The sequence below is a fragment of the Sapajus apella genome, unplaced genomic scaffold (genome assembly GCF_009761245.1).
Source record: "Sapajus apella isolate SASKATOON/1434 unplaced genomic scaffold, GSC_monkey_1.0 scaffold44, whole genome shotgun sequence".
NCBI classification, from domain to species: Eukaryota; Metazoa; Chordata; class Mammalia; order Primates; family Cebidae; genus Sapajus; species Sapajus apella.
Window position 1 is genome coordinate 2280980 of NW_022436984.1, and position 16585 is coordinate 2297564.

A 16585-nucleotide genomic window follows, 5' to 3' on the forward strand; every position below is an offset into this window, starting at 1 on the left:
ACAGGAATGCTGAGACCAGAGGAAAGGAGAGACTTGCCGGATTTGAGCTGGGGGCTGAGAGCTTTTTGTGTGGGTGGACTCTGTCCATCCAGTCGCTGCTGTGTGCCTCTCTTCCTTTCCCACGTCTGACCGACAGGGTCTTTGTTGGCCTGACCTCCAGTGCGAGGAGTGGAACCAGGCAAGAGGCCTGTCCAGGCAGCTCTGGGCCCAGCTCTGCACTCACTGCTTGCTCCCTAACCTGGAACCAGGCCTTTCCTCACTCTGGGCCTCAGCCGCTACTCAGCTATAAAGTGGGGCATTTGGGGGTTGCAAAGTCAGTTATCTACTATGCCAGGCAAGAACATAGTTGTGTGCACATGGTCAGGGATGAGACAAGATCACTCTTCCAACATTCTGGTTTTCCCTTTCTTTTTTCTGAAACGGAGTCTTGCTCTGCCACGATCTCTGAAGTGCGCTGGCAAGATCTCAGCTCACTGCAAGCCCTGCCTCCCAGGTTCAAGCAATTCTCGTGCCTCAGCCTCCCAAGTAGCTGGGATTACAGGCATGCACCCCTACACCTGGCTAATTTTTCTGTATTTTTAGTAGAGATAGAGTTTCACCAGGTTGTCTAGGCTGGTCTCAAACTCCTGGCCTCGTGTGATCAACCCGCCTTGGCCTCCCAAAGAGCTAGGGTTACAGGTATGAGCCAGGGCGCCCAGCCTAATTGTTTTTTATTGAATCAGAGTCTCACTCTGTTGCTCAGGCTGGAGTGCACTGGTACAATTATAGCTCACTGTAACCACAAACTCCTGGATTCAAGCAATCCTTCTGCCTCAGCCTCTTGAGTAGCTAGGACTGCTACCTAGCTAATAGTACATGAACCTCTTAAGTAGCTGGGACTGCTACCTAGCTAATAGTACATGCCACATGCCACCATGTCGAGCTAATTTTTTTTTAATTTGTTGCAGAGATGGGGTTTTGCCCAGTTTTACCTAGATGCCAAGGAAGAATTAAACTGCTGTTATTGTTTGAAATGCCTTTTTTTTCTTTTTTTAATGGAGATAAGGTCTTAACTCTGTTGCCCAGGCTAGAGGAGTGCAGTGGTACAGTCATGGCTCACGGCAGCCTTGACCCCTCTGCCTCAGCCTCCCAAATTGCTGGGGCCACAGGTGTGCACTCTCACCTCATCACCACCACTCTCAGCTAATTTTTAAAACTTTTTATAGAGACAGGGTTTCACTATGCTGCCCAGACTGGTCGTAAATTCCTGGGCTCAAGTGATTCTCCTGCCTTGGCCTCCCAGACTGGTGAGATTACAGGTGTGAGCCACTACACCTGGCCTGAAATTCTTAAGGAATGGGAGTGTTGATGACAGAGCACCTTGGCATCATGGTGCCTAACTTGGGAGACAGGGAAGACGCGCATCAGTGGGAAGTGTTTACGCATAGGGACAGCTGTGCTGAGTACTGTGGAGCCCAGAACCTTGAGGTAGACAGCGACTTGGCCTTTTTCTTAAACTGTCTTGCAGAATGTGGATTGGGGGTAAGTGGTCTTGACGCACTCATTTAGTCACCCTCAAATTAAGATTTCTCCTTCATCTTTCTTGGGCCTGCACCTCCAAGATGACAAAAGAAGAAACAACGGTAGTGCCAAAGAGGGCCGCAGCCAGGTGTACGCTATTCACTGCAGCCGATTTGCTGCATGAGCCGTGTCCGTTGTGTGCCCAATGACAAGGCTATTATTTATTTATTTATTTAGAGATGGAGTTTCACTCTTGTTGCCGAGGCCGGAGTCCAATGGCGCAATCTTGGCTCACTGCAACCTCCGCCTCCCAGGTTCAAGTGATTCTCTTGCCTTAGCCTCCCGAGCAGCTGGAATTACAGGCATGCGCCACCACACCTGACCAATTTTGTATTTTTAGTAGAGACAGAGTTTCTCTATGTTGGTCAGCCTGGTCTCGAACTCCCAACCTCAGGTGCTCCGCCTGCCTTAGCCTCCCTAAGTGCTGGATTACAGGCATGACCCACTATGCACAGCCCAGAGAAATATTAACAGCAAGAACTGACAGCTATCAGCAAGAGCCAAACATTTTGAGGGCTCCAGTCTAAGGCCCTGGCTTGCTACTTAGCAATAGGCATTCTATGATGGGTGAGGAAGGAGTCAGCTACTCTTGAACCACTGTAGCAAAGTCACTTGGTCTCAGTCTGGGGGGAAGCACTTTAATAGCTAAACATTCTAGCTTTGATTTTTCTGAAGGGAATACACCTGTTTTCAATTCTGGGGTTTTTCTTGGGGGCACTTGCTTGACTATACGTGAGCTTGTGATCCAAGGAGAAAGAACAATGTTGGCTTTCAAAGTGATGATAGTTTTCTGTTTGCTACAAGATAAGGCAAAAATAAAACATTCTTATTTTTATAAATTCAATTTCTGAAATGACATGATTTTTTTTTTTTTTTTTTGAGACGGAGTCTCGCTCTTGTTACCCAGGCTGGAGTGCAATGGCGCGATCTCGGCTCACCGCAACCTCCACCTCCTGGGTTCAGGCAATTTTCCTGCCCCAGCCTCCTGAGTAGCTGGGATTACAGGCACGCGCCACCATGCCCAGCTAATTTTTTGTATTTTTAGTAGAGACGGGGTTTCACCATGTTGACCAGGATGGTCTCGATCTCTTGACCTCGTGATCCACCCGCCTCGGCCTCCCAAAGTGCTGGGATTACAGGCGTGAGCCACCACGCCCGGCCGAAATGACATGATTTCTAAATAACAAATATTCTTGATCAATGTTTGAAGGAAATAATCTTTTTATCTTAGAGCAACTTCACTTCTTTGAGCCTCATCTGTGTTCTCAATTATGAAATGTGGATAATAATAGTATCTGTCCCATGGATATTTTGAGAAGGCTGAATGAAGACGAAATTATTATAAAGAACCAGCTGGGCGTGGTGGCTCACACCTGTAATCCCAGCAGTTTGGGAGGCTGAGGCGGGCAGATTGCCCGAGGTCAGGAGTTCAAGATCAGTCTGGCCAACAGGATGAAACCCTGTCTCTACTAAAAATACAAAAAAAATTAGCCAGGCCTGGTAGTGTGTGCTTGTAATTCCAGCTACTCAAGAGGCTGAGGCAGGGGAATTTCTTGAACCAGGGAGGTGGAGGTTGCAGTGAGCGGAGATGGAGCCACTGCACTCCAGCCTGGATGACAGAGCAAGATTCTGTCTCGAAAAAAAAAAAGCCTAGAGGTGTCTGACATATAGTATGTTCCAGTAAATGTTCATTATTCTTAGCATCTCAGGCAGATGAGCTAGTATAGATAGATGGTTAAGTCAGCTTGCTTCACAGAAATTAGTGTGTTTGGTAGCATACCAACTGATAGTATCAGACTTTGAAAATAAATGAAATTGCTTACTCCTTAAAAAAAAAAAAAAAAGGGTCAGTGAGTGGCTCACCCCTGTAATCCCAGCACTTTGGGAGGCCAAGGCAGGTTGATCACGAGGTCAGGAGTTCAAGACCAGCCTGGCCAACATGGTGAAACCCCGTCTCTACTAAAAATACAAAAAATTAGCTGGGCGTGGTTAGCAGGCACCTGTAATCCCAGCTACTCGGGAGGCTGAGGCAGGGAATTGCTTGAACCGGGGAGGTGGAGGTTGCAGTGAGCCAAGATCATACCACTGCACTCCAGCCTGGGTGACAGAGCAAGACTCTGTCTCAAAAAAAAAAAAAAAAAAAAATACAGAAATGGGGTCTCGCTCTGTTTCCCAGGCTGATCTTAAACTCTTGGCCCCCAGCAATCCTCCTACCCTAGCCTCTCATAACACTGGGAATACAGGCATGAGCCACTGTGCCCAGCCTGGTTTTTTTTCTTATTCCCATTTTATTGCCAAATTTTCAGAGCATGGGCTTGCTACTCCACTGAGCACATTTTGTGAGAGTGTTCACAGCCCTGGGCCCAGATGCTATTTCCTGATCTCAGTCATCAACTCGATCTTGCTTCACTGTCCTTTTTATATTTTCTCATTAGCTTTCTCCCCACTTCTCCTTCGTCTGCTTCCTTCTTTAATTAACCCCTCACCTGCAACTGGGTGGGCTTGGGTTCTTGACTGAGCTTGTGTGAAAACTGACTGTGAAACAGGTAAGTAGGGAATGAAAATGTTTTACAAGAAAAATGACTATAACACAGGAAGCCAACCTAAAGAGGATAAGACACATAGTTCAAAGGAGCCAGAAAGAAAATCCCAACAGATACTCAAATCTATTGATAATCATAGCACTTTCTAGAAGAGGAAAAAAATGCTGAAACACAAATCCCTTGCTAGAGAAATTACAAAGCCAGGAACATAGATAAGCCTGAGGATTAGAGGGATGTTCATTTGCTAGGAGGAACACAAAAGCACAGACCCCAGGCTACATGTATGAAACCCTCTGCAGACCTTTTGTTGTCCATCTTTGTCAAAGCTGTTACGTAAAACCCTCTGGGGAATGGATGAAATTATGTTTACATAGTTTTAAGTGCAGAAGAATCATGTTAAATAAATCTACAGGGCAGGATTGTTAGTTTTTCTCCTTCTCAAGCAAACTTCAATGCTGTCAGATAACCTCTCCATGTCATCTCTCCTTTCTCTTAGAGTGAGCCCTTCCTGAGAACCCATCGGAATAGTAACTACACGTACCCCAGCAAGCCAGCCATTGAGGTAACCACTGACTCACATCTCCCTCTCAGACACAAGCCATTTCCACCTGCCAGGGGCTTGGGTGTGGTGCAGGTTTCAGAGTGTTCATCGAAGCAGAAATGGACTTCTTACGTACTGGGGACTGGAATGTACAGAAAAGGTGCCCGAACCATGAAGCCCCAGGATTGCCCTAACATGTTCTCAAGTTGCTCACCTGACGTCAGCCCCTAAGCAGAGGAAGTGGCTGTGGATCGACTTTCTTTGACCTTTGCAATCCTGGGCTTACAGACATGGTTACTGCTTAGGCAGCTCAGCCTCTCAAGAGGGTGAGGCAGCGGGTGTGAAGGTGGAAGCTGAGTGGGGAGGGAACTGCAATTCCAGGGGTGAGGCCCAAAAGGAAGTGGAGGCATGTTCACGTGGGCCCCTAGGCCTTGTCTGGTTCAAGTTGATCATTCTAGTGCTGAGGATTCAGAGCCCATGGCTTTAGGGACGGCCACTCCAAAGATAGCCTGGACGACCAACCCCGGACTACACCATGCCTTGCAGTCAGGCCTGGTCCAGATCAGGTCTGTTGGTCACCAGGATGGGGTTCAACCAGCAGTTTCAGTTTCACACCTCTATTGTATCCAGTCTCATGTTAGGGGCTAGAAGGCAGGCAGAGAAGTATCGAACATGGTCCTGACCAGGGGAAGTGAGAGCCCAAGAGTTTGATTATTGAGCACATACTATGTGTCAGACACCATTCCAGGAAGACAGAGTGTTAACCAAACAGGTGGATGCCAGCTCTCATGTACCTTACAATCTACTGAGAAAGGCATCTGATATACATGGCTAGGCATAGTCATTTCAGATAGTGATGACAGCTTTGAGGAGGGTGATGGGTTGGGGCAAGGGAGGCAAATTCAGGTGCACTGTGCAGGCAAGGCCCCCCTAAGGGGAGATTCGAAGTGAGACATGCATAACGAAGAGGTGCCTGCTATACAGAGAGCCAGAAACCAGTCCCAGGCAGAAGAACAATAGACCACAGGCTCAGAAGTGGGACTGAGTTGGGTGTATTTGGGGAAGAGAAGGAAGGTTAGAGTGGCTGGGGGCATCAGAATGAGGTGGAAAGTGGGGGAAAGGAGATCGGGAGTGCCTTGGAGCCAGATCACACAAAGCCTGAATTCCTGAGTGAAAATGGTGGATTTCAAGTGGAGAAAGGTGGGAAGCCATTGGCAGTCTCAGGACAGAGTGACATGATCTGGTTTACCTCTTTCAAAGTTCTTCCTGACTGCTATGTGGAGAATGGGTTGGAGATCAGCAGGAGTGACTGGGGAAAGACGTTTTATAAGCCAGCCAACGAAACTAAGCCATATGAAATTATGGAAGAACTGTTGGCTGCTGAGCTCCGGGGTAGGAGCAATACCAGCTTCCCGACTGTGGGTTATGCCGTCTCCAGCCTCTCTGAATTTTCTCAGGCTCATGTTAGCCCAGTGGAGGCTTGTCCTCATTGAACCAGTGACCACATTCCATGAGAACTAAAATGTCAGCTGCATCTTGTGAATCAGGCATTTATTCATTTATTCAGCATTTGCCTAGTGGATGCCTAAGTGGAGCAGGCACTGTGCTAAGCGCTGGGTAGACAGTGGTGAGCCGAGTGGGTTTGGATCTGCCCTCTTGGTTCTTCAGTCTCATGCATCTTTGCTTTTGCTGCTGGAAGAGCTAAAAATCCCAGAGCTAGAAGAGTGTTGGTTTTAATAGCTTTCTACTCTAAGTAGCCACAGAAACAAAATTCTGTCATCTGAGGTAACATGAATGAGTCTAGAGGACATTATGTGGAGTGAAATAAGTCAGGCACAGAAAGACAAATACTACATGTTCTCACCATATGTGGAAGCTAAAGAAGTTGACCTCACAGGAGTAAAGTGTAAATCGCGGTTATTAGAGGCTGGGAAGGGTGGATGGGGGTTGGGGAGTAGGGATAGCAGAAGTTGATTAACAGAAAATTACAGCTAGAGAGGAAGGATAATTTCTAGTGTTCTATAGCACAGTAGGTTGACTATAATTCACAATAGTTTATCATATATATTCAAATAGCTAGAACAGCAAATTATGAATGTTCCCAACACAAAGAAATAATAAACATTTGAAGTGAGGGATACGCTACTTACCCTGATTTGATCATTGCATGCTGTAGAGGCGTATCAAAATATCACACTATGCTTCATAAATGTGTACACTAATGTGTCAGTTAAAATAATAAAAGCTCTCCTTCCAAAGTGCACAACCAGGTACACACAAAAAATAAAATAATAAAAGCAAAACGAATACAGTAGCCACAAAGAGGCTTTACCTGGGAGCTTGTTAGAAATGCAGAGTCCTGGGCACCACCCAGAGCTGCTCAATCAGAATCTGCAACTTAAGATCTGCAGGGAATTCGGATGCACTGATTTTGGATGTGGCACATGGTTCTTCTTTTGCGATAGATGAGCACGCTTAAATTCTAAACAGGGTCTGTTAATCCACGTGCAATATGCTTATCTCTGGTTCACCAACTATCTAAGACATATCTCACGTGCTGATTGATGGTTGTATACCTTTTTACGTTGCTTCTCTCTGAGTATTTATCATTTGCGCACAAGCGTGTTCTTGATTTCAGTAAAACTTCAAAACAGAAGAAATCCATCATTATGATGAACTGAGCAATCCCTTAGAAAAAAACTGAATTCCATTGGGTTAAGCAAATAATACTTAAAAGAAGTTCCACTTTTGCTCCCTCATGATAGGAATATTTCAACAAGGCTTATCTTCATCATCATGTGACTGAACAGATGAGATAAGCTTTCACAGCGTCTGGCAGTCAGTCAGTCTCCTGGAGAATCAGTCAACCTGCTGGTCAAGCCCTACTGCATACTCAGCATGCATATATTTGGGACTTTGGGAAGATATTCAATTCTCCCCCAGATTTCTGGTACTAATCACTTCTGTGCCCTCTGCTTCCCATCCCACTTCTTCCCCCAACACCTGGAAAATATGCTCTGTATTAGAGACAAAGAAAGATGAGTAAAAGCATCCAGGTTTGCTTGCATAACTTTACAAATATATAAGGAATAAGGCTGTTAAGTTAAATATGCAAAAAGATATACAGGTATCCAGAAAACATATGCAGAAACCAGGAGCTTTGCAATTGTGAAATATTTTGTGGTATTATTCTAAAAACATTTTAATTATTGTTTAGGTTCTAGCATTATAATTAGTGTCAGCTTAATTTTATAAAACACACATACCTATAATCTTATATTAGGCATCCAAATCCTGTGTTCCTTTGGGAGACCGCCTGTATATGACTTCATGGTTTTCTTCCCCACTTGGGGCAGCTCCTGGCTCCATTCACAGCGTAGATATATTGGGATAGGAAAGGCTGTGTGTGGGTGCGCGTGTGGGGGATGTGCACTATGGGTTGTGCAGAGGGGTAGGTAGACACACCCACGTCTCCCCCTCTAGTTTCCCTCCTAGCCCACCTACAACTCACAGTTCTTTCCCTCACATGATCCTCTATGGTGATGTCTTTCAAGCCTCCATCAAAAATCCCTTAGCTGGCTCTTCTAGGGCTGAAGCTTATCTCCCTACACAATGAGTGTTGGGCACTGAATCTTTTCTCCTGTTGATTTAGAACTGGGGCAGTGACTTCCTATGTACAGAGTGGAATGCTTCCAATAGTGTTCCAACCTCTGGTGAGTGAAAATATCATCATCCCCTTCAATAAGGGCCTTGCTGAATATCAGGTTGTTGTGGGGGGACCCTGCAAAGAGACCCTGGAGCTTTTTAAGCAGGCTTGCTAACTCCCATGCAGCACAGACCTAGATCCTGTGGCCTGCAGCCACCGCTGGGCTTCCATGTGGAGGAGCACAGACCTCTCCGCTGAATGCTACTTCCTGTCTCCGTGTAGTCCCAATGGCAGTCCGTTATGCCTCCCTGCCCAGTGAGGCAGGTGGAGTCAGGGACTGGGATTCTGCCTGCCTGTGCTACGTGACCCTGCAGCTGGAACTTTCCCAGACCACCCAGTGTGAATCAGGCTCCTCTGAGGATGGCCGATAGCCATGAAACCCATTCCCTTCAATGCCTTAGTTGCGCTGAATGAACGGAGGATGCAAAATTGCTAAGGCCTTAAGCTGAAAATAAGTACAATGGGTAGCTGTGGGACAGAGTTATAAAGTACTGGTAAAATGTATACTTGAAAAGGTAGATGCTCCCAACCCCTACAACCATCTCTCTGCTTGTCTCCCCTAGTCCACGAGCTCCGACCAGCAGACATCAAAGTGGTGGCCGCCCTGGGTGACTCGCTGACTGTAAGTACTGAGCCGTGAACCAGGGTGGGCACCTCAGAGTCCAGCCAGACCCTGTGCAGGATCCGTTCTTCCCCAGCACTGGCTCTGCATTCAGCACTGAGCCTACGTTACTGAGGGGCCTGCCTGTGTCAGGCACTGAAACACAGCCAGGCGATGTAGAATGCCCTGTCTTGCCACCTTCCCAGTCCTTCTTGAAGCCCCCTCCTCCATGAGGCCTCCCCTCAATCTCCAGGGGAAGCAATTCCCACTTCCTCACTGTTCACAGGTGTTTTGTGGGTATGTGATGGCACTCATCCAAGTCTTCCTGCCTTTATCAGGGGACTTGTCTCCATCTACTCAGACTCAGAGTGGTAGGTCTTACACACACACTGCCCCACGCTCCCTACTCCATTTACGGACATGTGCTTTGGGACAGAGGGAGCCCAGTTCCCCGCACATAGCACAGTCTTGCTAAATGAATTGCGTTCGCCAGTTATTTAGCCATTGCTGTGCACACCAATGCTCTATTAACAATTCTAAGGGAAACAGTGTGAAATGCAGTCATAGCCCCCCAGCAACCTGTCTGGCTGGAAAAACAAGAAACTTACACAGAAAGAAATGCATTATCACACAGGTGATATACAGGACTTGCGTTCTTAACTTTTAAGTTTAGGGGTACATGTGCAGGTTTATTATAAGTAAACTTGTGTTATGGGATTTGTTGTATAGATTATTTCATCACCCAGGTATTAAACCTAGTACCCATTACATTTTTCCTGATCCTCTCCCTCCTCCCATCCTCCACCTTCTGATAGGCCCCAGCGTGGGTTGTTCCCTTCCACACAGGACTTTTTAAATAGGGTATTTATTTCAGTAGAAACACCAGCTCCACATGTGTGTGAATGTGTTTCCATTTTGGCATGAACATGGAAAAAGATGTGGAAAGGCACACACGAGTCTGTTCACCACTGGCGAGCTCTGGTGGTATCTGCATGTGGGGAAGGGGTGAGGAGGGAGTGCAGAGGCTGTAGCAGGGGGCAGGATTCTTAAGGTAGGGGTAGATTATTCATTTGTTTAAATCTTTGTATCATTTCACATGTTATTTTTGTAAATTTCAAAGATTTTTTTTTTTTTTTTTTAAGATAGGGCATTTAGAGAAAGCTTTAGAAAGGAGATAGGAACTGATGAGGATCTTGGAGAAGGAATTTAGAGTTGTAAGGTGCTGGAAAGAAGGGAGTTTCAGCGATCCAGGAAGGGATGGGGAGTGGGTAGCAATGGCGTAGACCAGCCCAAGGCCCTCAGATTTCCCAAATAGTGGCAGGTAATTAGCTTAGGCCTGAAGGTTTGTGTGGACTGGGAAGGAGGGAGCAACAAGGGGAAGGAAAGAAGAAACCAGATTATGGCGAGCTCAGAAGATTGGTGAAGTGATTTGGCTTTGATCCTGAAAGTAAGGGAGACTCACTGAAGGGTCAGAGCCAGGGGTTGGGGACCATAAAGAAAGAGGCACGCGCAGGAGGAACAGAAACCAGAGACGGTTCACTCAGGCAGGAAGGAGGCCAGGTGGCAAGGAGGTGAGGGTCTCAATTAGGAACACAGCAAAGGGAATGAAAAGACAGGGGCGGGCGCTAGGGAGGGTGGGAAGGAGGAACCAACAGGACTTGGTTACTGGTTGTAGGAACAGAAGTGGGGAGAAGACTGTATCAATACCACTCCAAGTTTAAGGTGGCCTGGGGAAAAGCCGGTCCTATTTTTAGAAAAGGCAAATCTAGGTCCCAGCTGCTACCCCAGGGCCAGAGGAGGCTCTCCCAGTGCCCTCAGCCTGTACCCCAGCCCAGCCCTGAACTTTCTTTTTGCGTTTTATAGACAGCAGTGGGAGCTCGACCAAACAATTCCAGTGACCTGCCCACATCTTGGAGGGGACTCTCTTGGAGGTGAGGAAGTTCTTGACTCACGCTCTATTGATGATACCCTCTCAAAGAGGCCTGGGTAGTGTTTCCCCTGTCACCCCTCCCGGGATGCAGTTGGGTCCTCAGGGCTCAGCGCTGAGATAGGAGACTGTGGTGCTTGTGTTACCCCTGAGGGTGATGGGAGAGACGCCCCAGGGGCAGAGTCTCTGGTTCCGGTTCTGACTTACGCTTATGTTGACTCATGGAGCAGCACGTTGGGGTGATTTTAACAAATAAGCTTTCTTTTCCCCAGCATCGGAGGGGATGGGGACTTGGAGACTCACACCACACTGCCCAGTAAGTAGCAGCCTGGAGAGGCACCATCACTGTGGCCATGCTCCCTGGGGCCAGGGCCTTCCTGCTGGAGGAGGGGAAGAGAAGGTTATCCTCAAGGAGGGCAGTCAGCCAGACCTGAAAAGCCCCAGAACCCCCGTGTCCAACCCCTGTGTCCCACCCCTGTGTCCCCACCCTGCATGCTCATCTCAGCCACTGTGAGGGTCCTGCAGGCTCTCACCTGTGCTCTTCACCTCCTCCCTCCTCCTCTAAAGACATTCTGAAGAAGTTCAACCCTTACCTCCTTGGCTTCTCTACCGGCACCTGGGAGGGGACAGCAGGACTAAACGTTGCAGCAGAAGGGGCCAGAGCTAGGTGAGTAGACGCCATACAGGAGGGCGAGTGGAAGGCAAGGCTGAGATAGCAGGGTGGGAAGCCGGAGGAGAGGAGGGTGGTGTCTGGGAGCCTGGTCCTGGGGGCAGTAGCAGCTGTGCAGGACCTTCCATGTGAATTATCTCCTGAGATCCTCACACCCTTGGACAGGGGCACTTAGGCTTATAAGCTTTCCAGAACCACCAAGATTACCCAGCAAGTTATCAGAGGAGGCAGGATCAGGCCATACCTGAATCAGGGGCCTTTGCTCTGACCGCTGTGCTATTACCACCTCTCCAGGGCAGCAGGAGGAGCACATCTGCCGTGGACCCAGGCACTGTCCCTGCTGGCTCCAGCTCCACCTCCTGCCCAGCAGGGCAAACGTGCAGGGTGGCTCTCAGCACCCGGAGAACTGAGTGCATGACCCCGAGGATGGCTGTCCTTTCTCTCTTCCTCACTCACTTCAGTCTTTGACTCTGAAAAAGCTGTGTTCTGACACTAAGGAGTTAGATGGGTCAGGGCCCCCAAAACAGCGTGGTGGCTGTTTGTTTTCACTGGGATTTCTGTTGTTGACAACAACCCAGATAATTAAAGGTGAAATGCCTGACCGGGCTCATTGATTTTCTGCACAGAGCGTGCTGGGTGTATGCTTTGTAGAAGGATCACTGTGCTCAGATCACCAGGGAAACGACACCGGCTTGACTCACTGTTTACAGGGAAGGTTCCTTTCAGAAGTGGTAACGTGGGCCCCATGCTCTGTTTGAGTCTCTAAGCCACAGGAAACAATGTCAGTTCCGCAACGTCATGAGCAGGAAGAACTTATTTTTCTGCAAAAACTGGGCTTCATTATAGCACCGTCTAATTACTGTTATTATGATTGCTATCCTCACTGTCACTGCCATCGTCATTTTATTGTTCCTGTACTGTACAGGCTTCATCTTCCAGGGGTTGATTTCTCACTCTGTTGACATTCAAGCCCCTTCTTCCTTTCTTACTTCACTTCTCTTACTGCCGTTTCTGTTTTACTGCTGCTCAGCACCTCTGAGATGAAGTAATTGAGACATGCTCCTGTGAGCGTCTCTGATATCCAGTGTTAGGGGAAAGAAAGTCATCCATTGACTTAAGAAAGGAAGGCTGGATAACCGCTCTGTAACTTGGGCTGTCATAGGATTAAATGAGATAAATAGTCCATGACAAGAATGCAGTACAGTACATAATACACACCAAAAAAGCAGTGCAATACAGATAATGCATTAGAAGTTTACCATTGAATAATGGATCTTTAGTTTCAAAGTGCTTTCATCTAACTTTTCTTCCATCAATCAGTAAGAATTCATTAAACACCTGCAAAGGACTGAACCCCAAAGGGGTTACTAAAAGATACAAAGGGCCAGGCGCAGCAGCTCACACCTGTAATCCCAGCACTTTGGGAGGCCGAGGCTGGTGGATCACCTGAGGGCAGGAGTTTGAGACCAGCTCAGCCAACATGGTGAAACCCCATCTCTACTAAAAATACAAAAATTAGCCAGTTGTGTGGGCAGGTGCCTGTAGTCCCAGCTTCTGGAGAGGCTAAGGTGGGAGAATCACTTGAACCTGGGAAGTGGAGGTTGCAGTGAGCCAAGATCACACCATTGTACTCCAGCTTGGGTGACAAGAATGAAACTCCATCTCCAGTAATAATAATAAAAAATAAAAGATACAAAGGAATCAAAAAGGTAAACTCCGTGCCCACAAAGAGCGTGCACTCTAGGTAAGGAGACTAAACAAATGGGAAATAACTTTCTGAAAAAGATAATCCTGGGTATGGCAACATTGCAGAGCTTTGTCATGGAGTGCAGTTAAGAGAACAGGAGAGGCTGAGGTGTGCACTGCACTGTCTAAACACAGATGCGGACCCAGAAGGGACCCCCGAAATCATCCAGCCCAACCTCTTCCTTTAAAAGATGGGAAAAGTCAACCCCAACAAGATCCAGCAACTGAACAAGCTCACACAGCAAGTCGGTAGCAGAGCTGAAAGGAGAACCTCTGGTAAAGAAGGAAATGCAGGATGTGGATCAGTGACCCTGGAGAGGAGGCTCAATGGGAAGCAGGACTTGGTCTGGGCCTGAAGACTGGGAAGACAATGGCTAGGAAGAGGAGACGCAGCAGCGTTTGCAACTCCGCCTCCTACCCACGAGGGCTTGTTGCCCATGGAACATTTTGAACCTATTAAAAGGTTAAAGTCACTTCTGTGGTCACCTTTGACCAAAAAAGTATTTCTTTATAGCTTTCGGATGTACTCAACGATGGCAGTAGTGTATGAGATAAAATCCTAGATCTGTAAATTCTTTTTTTTTTTTTTTGAGACAGAGTTTCACCCTTGTTACCCAGGCTGGAGTGCAATGGCGCAATCTCGGCTCACCGCAACCTCCGCCTCCCGGGTTCAGGCAATTCTCCTGCCCCAGCCTCCTGAGTCACTGGGATTACAGGCACGTGCCACCATGCCCAGCTAATTTTTTGTATTTTTAGTAGAGACGGGGTTTCACCATGTTGACCAGGATGGTCTCGATCCCTTGACCTCGTGATCCACCCGCCTCAGCCTCCCACAGTGCTGGGATTACAGGCTTGAGCCACCGTAGATCTGTAAATTCTTAATGAGAAGGGTGGGGATGGTACCACATGTGTTTGGCCACATACCCAGCTTCCTGGGGACACCCAAAGATTTTCAATGACCAGCCCGTACCAGTTACTGCTTTTATGGCTTCTTCCATGGAAGCTTTCATTGGCGGTATCCCTTTGCTGACCTAACTTCTCATAGACGTATCTTTTCTTTAAACGCAGCTTTATTGGGGTATAAATGACATGCAATAAACTTCACATGTTAAAAGGATACAATTTGGCTGGGTGCTGTGGCTCACGCCTCTAATCCCAGCACTTTGGAGGCTGAGTGAGGTAGGCAGATTGCCCAGGAGTTGGAGACCAGCCTGAGCAACGTGGTGAAACCCTGTCTTTACCAAAAATACAAAAAATGAGCCAGGCATGATGGTGCAGGCCTGTAGTCCCAGCTACTCAGAAGGCTAAGGTGGGAGGATCACTTGAGCTCAGGGAGGTTGAGGCTGCAGTAAGTCATGATCACACCGTTACACTCCAGCCTGGGTAACAGAGTAAGACCCTGTCTCAAAAAGGATACAATTTAACATTGTACCTGTGAAATCACCACCACAATCAAGACAAAAAATGTCACCCAAGGGAGTTTTCTCAGGCCTTGGTAATCTCTCCCTCCTGCCCCTTCCTGTCCCTACCCTACACCCCAGGCAACCACTAACCTTTCCATCACTATAGATTAGTTTGCATTTTTAGAAATTTTATATAAATGAAATCAAAGAGTGTATACTTTTTATCTGACTTATTTAGCAAAATGATTTTGAGATGCATCCATGTTATTGGGTATATCAATAGTTCATCCCTTTTTATGGCTGAGTAGTGTTCCATTGGCATTCATATCGCTTATCCAGAACACCAAATGGCATTGTTTTATTTACGGCAGACATCAGGGCATCATCCTGTCCATCCTGTTTTATTGGAGATGGGGGGAAAAGCAAGGAGGTGGGGAATGGTGTAGAAATCTAAGTAACCACAGAGAAGAAAAACAAAAGGATTGAAGGAGCAGAGAGCAGGGCTTAGAAGTAAAGGTTAAAGGAGTCATTAAGCCTGGAAAGGAGAAAACTGAGGGATAATTTAGAGCTGTGACTTTTCTCAAATATACAAAAGGTTATTTTTAAAACAGGCAACTGAAGAAGAAATGAACAGGCTCGGCTTACAAAGAAAGAGCTTGAGGAAATATAAGGGAAAGTCCCTGATGAGGGGCTTGACGGGATCCCAACCAGAGGAGCCGATTAGGCGATTGGGTGGCAGGGGCTAGATCAATGTGGCTCCAGGGTCCGTGGCAGCTCTGTGATTGTTACTGAGATTTCTTGAGAATGGAATGAACTTTGTACTGGATAGCATCATTCTTCCTGAAGTACCTCTCTTCCCAGGCCAAAGTCCCACGTCTTGAGTCCTCGCCCCTGAGCCAGCACTAACGCTTCTCTCTCTTCCCTCTGCCTAGGGATATGCCAGCCCAGGCCCGGGACCTGGTAGAGCGAATGAAAAACAGCCCTGTGAGTACAGGTCCCCAGGCCACCCCCAAAAGGTGCCGATCTCCTGCTGGCTGGGGAGGGGACAGCCCCATAAGGGTCTCTCTGCACCACAGCACTGCATACCCAGGCTGGCCTCTTTAGAGAAGCAGCCCTTACCAAGGAGCCTCCCCCTTTGGCCACACCGCTAGATGCAGGCTCTGGCACCCTCCACCCCAGGGCCAGCTGCAGGAGGGCGAGGTGGAACAGGGAACTGACTGAGGCGGTGGCCTTGGCCTCTGACAGCTGCCCGCTTAAACCAAGAGGTGGCTTCCCAGAGCCCAATTATGTAAACGCAGGATTCTAAAAATAGGCTTCTCATTCCAGTCCAGTTCTCCCTCCTTCCCCTCACCCTGCCCCTCTGAAACTTTTCACCAGCACTTTTTTCTGTTCAGTGTTTATGCCTAGGAATTCAGCTCCCAGGGGCACTCCTATTATGGAGGTGGCCAACTGCTTAGAGGGCCTCCCAGCCCCCACCCTACCTCTCAGTCCACCCTGCACTCCTCCTCTAGTCTGCTTTCCCCAACCCTAGGAACTCTTCCCAGGGGCAGCTCCCAGCCTTTGCTTCTAGCTGCATCCTTGGAAGGCCTTTATTTGGGGGTCATGGTAGTCCCCTTGGTATTTAATGGGCCAAGGACATGTGGGACACATCCACCTTCTACTTCTCCAGGGACATAACTTCTTAAGAAAATTTCAAAGGGAAAGTAGCCCTTCTCCCTTATGTGAGCAGATCCCCCCTCCCCCACCACCAAAACAAATCTTCTCTGTGGAGCGCCTTATCCCAGCACCAACTGAGGGCTAGAGAACCCCACTTTGTTGCTTTTCTTCTTTTTGGGACAAAGTCTCACTCTGTCACCCAGCCCAGAGTGCAGTGGCATGATCTTGGGTC

The 16585-nt window shown here is 47.8% G+C and overlaps 1 protein-coding gene across 1 annotated transcript in view; it reads left to right on the forward strand.

Annotated features, from left to right (window-relative positions):
* PLB1 (phospholipase B1) overlaps positions 1-16585 on the forward strand; it is a 119918-nt gene that overhangs the window by 85239 nt on the left and 18094 nt on the right. Inside the window, exons 39-45 of the mRNA XM_032301369.1 lie at positions 4600-4665; positions 8297-8357; positions 8914-8972; positions 10815-10882; positions 11151-11194; positions 11446-11545; positions 15630-15681. Of these exons, the coding sequence (XP_032157260.1) occupies positions 4600-4665; positions 8297-8357; positions 8914-8972; positions 10815-10882; positions 11151-11194; positions 11446-11545; positions 15630-15681 (450 nt within the window). The remainder of the gene's footprint in view (positions 1-4599; positions 4666-8296; positions 8358-8913; positions 8973-10814; positions 10883-11150; positions 11195-11445; positions 11546-15629; positions 15682-16585) is intronic.